At 37.7% G+C, this 9,899-nt stretch overlaps 1 protein-coding gene across 3 annotated transcripts in view; it reads left to right on the top strand.

Moving 5' to 3' along the window:
* The first annotated feature begins 2,227 nt into the window (after positions 1-2,227).
* LOC110109585 (early endosome antigen 1) overlaps positions 2,228-9,899 on the top strand; it is a 32,974-nt gene continuing 25,302 nt past the window's right edge. For 2 of the 3 annotated variants that reach the window (XM_028696042.1, XM_020840732.2), the window contains exons 1-3: positions 2,228-2,462; positions 3,064-3,169; positions 3,303-3,440. Coding sequence is in view for 2 of the 3 variants with exons in the window: in XM_020840732.2 (XP_020696391.1) it covers positions 3,363-3,440 (78 nt within the window). In the remaining variant the exon portion in view is untranslated. The remainder of the gene's footprint in view (positions 2,463-3,063; positions 3,170-3,302; positions 3,441-9,899) is intronic. The other variant, XM_020840734.2, reaches the window with a different exon arrangement.

Genomic DNA, 9,899 nt, shown 5'->3' with positions numbered 1-9,899 from the left:
CCCATTAAATTTGAATTTAAATTCAAATTCATCCCGCCAATTCCACTTAATCTGAAATTTAATTTCAGATTTCCATTCACTCTCCCCAAATTGATTTGGGATTTAATTAATCTTGCCACCTAGGCAAGTAAATGGCATTTACGTTTCACATCAAATAAGTATAGAGGAGATCCATTGAACCATTCTGGTGATATCTATCTCTTGTATTTTTCTTCCATCATGCAATTAATGAAAATAAGTTTGCTTCAATTCTACACTATGTTTGGCTAAATTCTCTAGTTTTGAATTAATATTGTAAATATTACATGTATTACTAATGAATTCTCTTATTTCTTAAATGATTAAAAAGATATTTCAATATCATAAGATTTTAATTTAATGCACATAGTAGCTATATATGTAGTTAAAATTAGATATAATGTGGGGCCTCGACAAAGGGAAGCATGCATAATCAGGAATATTGAATTAGTATACATCATACCTAGGCATAGGGCATGAAATATACTAAATTCTTAATGATAATATATAATTATAGGAAGTCAACGGATATCCTTTGTTCCTATAAGCTCGATAGAGATCTATGAAATATGAAACGAGATTCATTATGAAAATATGTTATTTACATTCATCAATCCAAAATTTCTATTCATATAATATATTCATTATCTTTATTTAAGTGATTTAATATCCACAACATCTATTTTTATAGAGTAGGATAATTATTGTAATTTTTATATACAGTAGTAGTGTTTATGAGTAAGCATATCTTATTCGTAGAGTCAATACGATCTACTCTATCACTATATTACTTGATTCGACATATATACTAACGCATATTAAGTAATTTTTTGTAATTTTTTATATTAAAAAAACCTAAGCATTGTTAGGAATTGATAGAGCCCTAAATCATTTCATAATTCTATAGGTTACTCCGCAACTCCCATCAATAACCAGTGAAATAAATATAGGATAACTTTGAAAATCTTATACATGATACTTTCACATGATGTTGAGGGATCTTCTCTAATATATATATGTATACATAAACACACTGTGATTGGATTTTAAAAAAAAAAAAATCAAAGAGTGAACCATACTTAAATTTTATTTGTAAATGGACATCAAAATCGGGGAGAAGTTTAACCAATAAATTGTCCACAACAACCAAAGAGGAAGGCAACATGAAACTCACATATCAAATATGATCGCAAAAATACAAGATGGTGTTTGATCAAAATTATCAAAAAATTAAGGCAAAATCACACGTAACCTTAATACGAACAAAATAATCATAAGTATCTTCTTGTGGCATTTCATCAAATAACTAATATACAACAATTCTAAAATTACATGAAATAAATTGAGATGGAAATCATGCTTTACAGTCACACATAATTATGAAAATGCTATATTGAATTTATTACAAAATAATTAACTTGAAATCAGCCATGATTCATGTGGTGACTACTATCTCAAAAGATTTGTAGAGTTGTTTCAGCCAAGAGGGGTCACAGTTAAAGTCTCTTATAGAGAAATCTTGCCAATCATGAATTGCAAATATAGTTTCCCTCACATCCTAAACCTCAATGGAAGATGTTGAATGTAGTTTGAAATGCTTACTGTTGTTGCGCAGAGCAAATGAAAGAAGGGAAAGAAGAAGAAATCAGAGAAAGATAGCGAAAGGAATGAGGAGGAAAAATAGGAGGGGAAGAAGAAGAAAATACAGGAAGAATAAGAGAGGAGGAGGAGGAGAAAGAAATGGGGAATATAAAAAAGAAAGATGAGAATAAAAGGGAGACATAAGCCTTATTATCAATCTCTATTTATATATAATTTAAAATTTAAATTTGATAATATTTTATTTTAAAGCACAACAAAATTATTTTGGATATTATTTAACATAAGAACTTAAAATAATAATAGAGCATTTTAGCCCCACCGAAAATTCAATTATTGGCTCAGTTCCGAGGCTACCGCGCCATCACGATTTGGTCACCTAAACTATTATAGCAATGTAAGAATGAAGCAAGCGCTACACCCATCCAAAACCATCTCAACCGTCCATCCATGTCAGATCACCATCAGATTAGTTAATATATAAAGAAACATTCATTACACCAGCGCCCAGCTCAGCTACTCAGCATTGAACAACTCAAGCCCTTAATCATAATTTTTTTCTATTAATATATAATATAAATTTGATATCTGGAGCTTAATCAAAAGAAAATCCCACGTTTGGCGGGATGCCCTTTTTCTTAAACTCCCCAACCCCCAAATTAGTCTCTCTCTCTCTCTGCTCCCGTCTTCGATCTTTAATTATCTCTTTCATGGCGAGATTTCGACCGCGAGCTCTCGATCGATTGTGAGTAGTTCGGTTGTCGTTGGTAACGATTGTCGCGGGGCATTCTTGATGATGATTGGTGTGGCTTCGCTTGAACGGCAAGCAGCAGATCCAGGAGTAGGTGAGATCCGTTCTGAATGCTTACTCCTGCGACCATTTCTCACTCCACTGACCGACGTCGCTATGTCTTCTCGATTTGGGCCCATTCCATGGTTATTGGCAGAGTCTTTTTCCTTTTGCTTCTATGGACTGGCTTGCTAATATTGCTTGTTTCTAGGGTGTGGTTTTTGAATTCTGCTTTGTTTGATGACAAATTACTGAGGTTCTTGCTAGATTTTGTGTTAAAGGTGCTCTGGAGGTGCATTTCTGTTTTTTTGGCAGCTGAAAGCATCGGTTTCTTGAATATTGTATGAGCACCTGACATTCAAGCTTGTTGTCTTGCTTTCGATTAGTGGCATTCGATCCTCTTTTTTTTCCATTTAGTCCGTCTGGTTGGTGCTAGGGTTTCGATGTGATGAATCTCTGCGCTTTTGGACGACACTCTTTTGGAACCTCGTTTTCATTCTGACGCATGATGAATCTGTGTTGTATGCGGGTTTGGTTTGGCGGAGTACGAGCTAGATCTTCTTTATCTTCGGCTATGTTTTCGAAAACAATTTTATACTTTTTCAGGTACATCTTTTTAGTTTTTTTCCCCCTCTCATTCTTTCTTTTGTTTCCAGGATGTTTATGACATCTGTGGTTGTTTCGGGAAGATACAACCGGGCTTTGGTTAGGATTGTAGGTTAAAATGCTTACATTATTTGCTCCAGTTCCGCTGATTCTCAGGTGCTTCTTTGCTTCAAGAGCACACTTTGTTTTACTGCTTTAATTTAAGCAGTTGATAAATTTTGGGTTGTACTTGCTGTACTGATTTCAATGAAAGGGAATTTAGGGTGATGATCTTTGGCTCGTTATACAGGAAAGGGCATTAATTGGAAAAAAGTGCAATTTTTTGCTGATAATTAGCTGATCGTGCACGATGTCGCGGATTCCCAAGTTGAAGATTGAAAAGACTAAAGTGAAAGTGGTTTTTCGTCTACAGTTCCACGCTACACACGTAAGCTTTGGATTTTGTACGAGCTGCTTTATGTTTTATGTATCCCTTACGGAGCTAGCTTTTGGGTTTGATATCTTGCATATGACGGCTTGGTATCTTGATTGCTATTTTGCTTTGCTACACCCTTTCATATGAAACAGGTAGGTTTCCGCGCGTTTTAATTTGCTTGCTTCTTTGTTCGTACTTTGAATCTGGACGGTTGCTGAAGTTTACATCAAATCCATAATTTTTCCATCCAATACTTTAAAACGTTGCAAAGTTAAAAATTCTTGAACTTATATATATATGGAGAATTAAGGGGCAATGTCCGGACTCACACACACAACACATGCAAGATTAGAACTCAAAATCTCTTAATTTTTAGCCAAAACACCTAACCAATTGATCAAGGAGATGCCTGTAAACTGTTTTTGGAATAAGCTTATTGAGTTACCATATCTGTGTTTAAAAACTTCCAAGTTACTAGCTGTTGTTTTGGGCACCATTCTGCTAGTGGTCGGTTTTAGAGTATACAGAGGGTCTATAGCATCTTTGTTCAATGTACGCCATGCATCTGTCAGCTTCTCCATTTGCTCAATATGTCATGTTTTGCATTTTCTGTCACCGTGCACTTTGATGTGTGAATAATGAATGAAAAATAAAAAAACAATCATGTTGATCTGGATATTTTGCATTACTAGCAATATCTTGACATTTCTATTAATGAGATTTTGAAACTACTTTTTACCATTTGTCACTTTTAATCCTTTATTCCCTTCTTTTTTCACACCTCTCTTGATGATGTTTTGAAATGATAGAGTTAATTATTTTGAATATATCATGTAAAATGATGATATGGGTGAGGATATAACTTTTAAAGTTAAGACTTGGTGGTTAAAATGAAGAAATGTCTTAGAAATTTATACTTTAACAAATTCAGAGAAGGAAGCGGGACCAAACTTTGAATTGTATATTTTATTTAGATAGTTCGACCACCACCTCTATTATGCTAGGTTTGTGACAACTTTAAAAGATAAATTAGGAATTATTCATTAAAGAAATGTTTGTAGTGACATTTAAGTTGAAGATAAGTGTAAAAAATGCATCCATTGGACAAGTAGATAAAATTTGTGTAAGAAAAATAGGAAGGAGAAGGGGTAGTATGCCTATGGTTATTTGATTTCAACAATTTTAGAAAACCAACAATAAAAAAACTAGGAATAAAACACAAAAAATGCCTTTTTATTGAAAGTTTTATGAAAGAAATACAATATACAAGTGAATCTTCTATTGGAGAGGAAGATCCGGCTCTCCCAAATCTCCAATTGCCGGCTAGAGCCCAAACACCCTAAGAATAATCTAATTTCAACAAAGAACACATAACCCTAACCCTAGGAAAAGCTCCTATTTAAAGCATACAATAAACAACAAATACTCAAGTAGCCCTCCTCAAATTCCCTCCTAAATCTGCCTTATTTTTTGAATTACTTCCCTCCCAAATCAGGTCCCAAATCTGCCCTCTTCAATTAGAAAATATTTTTTAATTAATGCCCTCCAAATTAGTCCCAAAATCTTCCATCTTAAATTAGGAAATATTTTCTAATTAATCTCCTCTAAATTAGTCCCCAAATCAACCCCAAATATGTCTTCTTCAATTAGAAAATATTTCTTAATTAATCCCCTCTAAATCATCCCCCAAGAGCCGGTCCAGGAAAAGACTGGTAGGACCGGTCCAGGACGGACCCGATCTAACAATACCCCCCTCCCAAAGACCCACATTGTCTGCAAGGTGGAAAAACATCTCCCTCAATTTTCTCGTCATCACAAATAGTGAGAATTTTAAGAGTTCGGTCCTTACAGCTGTGCAGTTGTGTATATCTCTCCTCACATCTGAAACACGACCCCTTTGCTTTCTTCTCTTGTATCTCCATTTCTGTGAGTTTCTTGAAGTTTTTCCTAGGTCTTCCTCCTACAGTCTTCTCATTAGAAGTCTCCCTAAGAATACCTGGTGTTGGCTCCTTGAATACCAAAAAGGTTGTGGTTATCCTGTGCGAATCTCCTAAGCTGCTACCTCTAGTCCTTCTCTCCAGGTGCCTCTAATCCACCATTAACTGGGGGAACTCCATAGCCTCTCCCAAATCACAAGGCCTCATCACTATAACTGCCACTCGAATATCTGGTTTGAGCCCTTTCATAAAGTTTCCCTCTAGTACATTCTTCGAAAGCTGGTCCAATCTGTTGGCTAAGTGCTCAAATTGCTCACGGTACTCCACCATTGTTCCCTCTTGCATTAGAGTGAAGAACTGCTCATAGAAATCTCCTCCCCACTGGTTCGAAAATATTCCAATAAGTAATCATTAAACTCCCTCCAAGTCTGTATGGGTTGCCTCGTATCTTTTCACTGGTACCATGCCAACGCTTTCCCCTCCAAGCACATCCCGGCTGCGGTCAGTCTCTCTTCCTCCGTCAATCGATTGACGGTAAAGTACATTCCCACTATGTATATCCACCCATGTGCTTCATCTTTCTCAAAAATAGGCATCTTCCTCGGATCTCCTCCATTCCCCCTATTTCCTCCATAATTTCTCATTCCCTAAGGAGCTGGTTCTCCCTAGGTGTCCCAATCATCTCTTCTACGCTTGTACCCAAACCGTTCGTCAAATTCTCACATTCTCCTTTGAAATTCAGTACCCATTGGATCATAATCAGCCCCTCTCCATTCAAATTCATTGTCTCTTAAATCATAATCAGTCCATCCTCTTTCAAATTCAGTACCTCTTCGATTATAATTAATCCCTCCCCTTTCAAATTCCGCCCATATCCTCTCAAATTCAGCACCCATTCTTTCATGTTTGACCTCCTCATGCCTCTCCCCATACCATCTACTTAGCTCCTCCTTAGGAATAGGCTCTAGGGAAGGCATTCTCTCTTATCCCTCTAGAATCTTCCTCTTGATCTTCCCTTCTCTTTATTGGATTAGGGTTTTCCCCACTTCCTTGGTTGCCGGTGGCTTCGCTCGCCTCCGACGACACCGTTTTGGGTTGGCCCTTGATGAAATGTTTTAATTATTCTTCTCGTTGGCCGGCTGAAATTTTACTTTTAAAATCTGAAATTTGAGTTTGGATATCGAAAATTTCAGATTTCAATTGTGCGATCTCTCATTCCAATACTTCTTCCTTTTTTTCTTGCATAGGTGCCCAAATTTAAGCTCTACTAGTAAAAAATAACAACTTTGATATGAATCATAGAAGTAGAGGGACCTGATCTAACACGAGTCCCCAAATCAGCCATAGAAGTAAATAAGGAACCTCATCTAAGACAAGCCCCCCAATTCCCTCCCAAATCTGCCCTATTTCTTTAATTATTTTCGTCTCCAAATCAGTCCCCAAATAAACCTCAAAATCTATCATTCTTTAATTAGAAAATATTTCTTAATTAGTCCCCTCTAAATTTGCCCCCAAGAGCCGGTCCAAGAAAGTAACTGCAGGACCGATCCAGGAGGGACCTGATCTAACACAAGTCAACTTGAAATTCCTATAAACAACCATAGAAGTAAAGAAGAAGCTTGTTGTTCATACTATATTAATAATGCCAGATGAGCTACAATATCAAGGGAAAAAAAAGGTAAGTGTTGAAGCCACTTCTCTAACCAAGCTACTCCTCGAAGGGGAGGTATCCATTGATTGCTATAATGATTTGTTTGGTATTTTGCATCGCCATTCATCTTACCATAGGTCTACTCCTTCCTATTCCTCTTAACATCAATTTTATCTGATCATCTAATGGTTTATTTTCTATCTTTTATTATATATATGTCCAAATCCATTTATTCTTTTTTTTTTCAATTAGCTAATCTTTAATAGATGTCATTTCACTATTCTCTTAGCTGCTGTTTGGTTCGAAGTAAAATTGGTGTAAAGTATTTCAAATGCAGTGATTTTAAAAATATTGGTATTTGGTTGGATGAAAAATGAATACAAAGTAAAGTAAATGTAGTGTAAATCATTTTAGTTCATTTTTGAGATAAACTAAACTCGCCCAGTTTTGAGAAAGAACCGTTTACACCACAGGCAAGCTTGCTTGACGATCGCCACCTGCCACTGCCCACCATCATCAACCACTGCCACCCCCTACCATCCACCACCGCTACCGCCCACCCCTCGATGCTGCCACTGGTCTCCGACCACCACCGCCGTCGACCACCACTGCCCTGGCCGCTACAACTACTAGCTACGACTCAAACGGCGCCGTCTACGCAGGTATTTCAGCGGGATTTATGGGAGGTGATACGAGTGCAGCGGGATATGTGGATCCGATGGATACTAAGTAAGTACGCATGTTTTCTACCTTCTTCTCCTTCGGTTCTTTATACAGAGATCAACATAGCTGCACCATCTTTGTACTTTACACTACATTCATTTTACTTCATACCAAATAAAAAAAATTCATCTGCATTTACTTTACATTCATCCATATAACTCCAAAGTATTTCTTTTGCACTGCATCCCTTTGGCAATTCATTCTTTTTATAGCCAACAAAACTACCCTTTAATATAATATTTCCTTGATTTATCCTTTTTATTTTTGTCATATATCCATATCAATAAATTTATTTCTTTTATTTTCAAGTTAGATATTAATGATTTTTTTATTGACATATAACATCGCCAGTCTATGGAGTGTAATTTTAGTAGTAATAGACATAGTAAGGGGATTGTGACTTTGGGCGATCAAGTCATTAATAAGAAGTACAACGTTTAGATATCTTGGATCTGATTGTTCAGAGTGATGGTGAAATAGATGGGGATACTTATTAGCGCAGAATTCCAAGTGGATTGGTTGAAAGTGGAGGAATGCATTGGCTTGTTATGTGATAGAAATGTACCCCTCAAACCTTTTAAGGGAAAATTCTAATAATGTGGTAGTGAGGCCTGCCAATGCTTTATGGTGCTGAATGTTGGCCATTAACGAGAAGCATAATACTAAGTTAAGTGTGGCAGCGAGATGACGCGTCAGGTGGACGCCTAACTCTATGAAGCATATACGTGAAAGGTTGGAGTAGCTCCAGTAGAAATAAGATTAAGAGGAATTTTATTTGGTTCGGGTGACCGGATGCAAGAAGCATCCGGTCGTTACAGGGCAAAAAAAAAGAAACGCGAGTACGGCAGGTGTACACCGAGTTTTTCAACAAAACTCGGTACCCTCGGTACCGAGTTTTATTTTTGTCCTAAACGACTCGGTGCTTCTCTGGCATCTGGTCGGAGGACGTAATAATTGTTCAGACTTCAGAGAGAGTCGCCTTAGATGGTTTTGGTCACATAAAACGGCGGCCCTTTTGATGACCCGGTTAGGAGGATTAAGAGTATTAGATTTGAACATTATTTTAAGAAAGTGAATATGGAAAACACTTGGATTTCACAAAGTGTTTCTCAACAAGATCAATAATCCAAGGAACAACTGCTGTCCACAGCAGAAAAAACAGCCAAATACACAAGAAAAAATAGCTGAGATAAAGCGTAGGAAAACGATGCAAACACTTTTATTTCGATAAACGGATGAAAAGCACTTCAAGATACCACTTTCCTTTCAAATTCGAGAGGGAACGGGAAAACTCCTCCAAAAGATCTCCGGCGAGAGCCAGAAGCCCAAAGACAACCAAAACCTAGATCTCAAAACAATTCAAATTCAAGATAATCCCAAATCCCTCCATAACACGCTATAATAGACCAAGGAATATTACAAATGACCTAACACCCTTAGTTCAAAAATATTTCCCTCCTAATCGTTGCATTTAAGCCCATAATGGGCTCCTACAGTTTCCCGCCAGAGCCTGGCTCCGCGTGGGTCTATTCCGTCGCCTGGAATAGACCCCGGACCGGTCCCTTCCTGGACGGTCCAGCCGGCCCCTTCCTGGGCCGGCGATAGACATTACCGCCTTCCCAAGAATCACCTTGTCACTCAAAGGTGAAAATCAGGGGAACTGTTGTTTCATACCTCCAGTAATGGCTTCCCACGTAAAGCCTCGTAGTCAGGAACGGTTCTTCCACTGATCAACACTTCCTTAGTTTTAATCTTCTTTCGGGCACCCCTTTGAGCTCCCACAGGTTCTAGAATCCCTCTAAGTCCCTCAGTCAGGGTTTGCTAGGTAGCTCAGAATTGGCGGTGTGTCTCCCCAATGGCTTCCTCAACTTGTGACAACGTGAAACACTGGATGTATAGTTTGCCGTGGACCTATGGTAGTTTTCGAAAATCTGTTATGCTACTGCCTGCGCATCTTCTCCAGTACTTTTCATAGGCCCCAAACGTAACTTGGAGCCAGCTTTTCATTCCTTCTGTTGGCAACTGTCTTCTGTCTTATGGTCGGAAGCTTGCGAACGGGCGCGGGTGAGAGATATTATTTATGTGTCTTGTTTACTTGGTTGAGGCTTGACAGTTAGGACGTGGCTTTGGGATAGAGGGGGAGTAGCTGTGTGTGAGGAG

This window comes from Dendrobium catenatum, unplaced genomic scaffold (assembly GCF_001605985.2).
Source record: "Dendrobium catenatum unplaced genomic scaffold, ASM160598v2 fragScaff_scaffold_716, whole genome shotgun sequence".
NCBI lineage: Eukaryota > Viridiplantae > Streptophyta > Magnoliopsida > Asparagales > Orchidaceae > Dendrobium > Dendrobium catenatum.
Note: the sequence above shows the minus strand (reverse complement) of the source record. Positions and strands in the feature narration are given on the sequence as shown.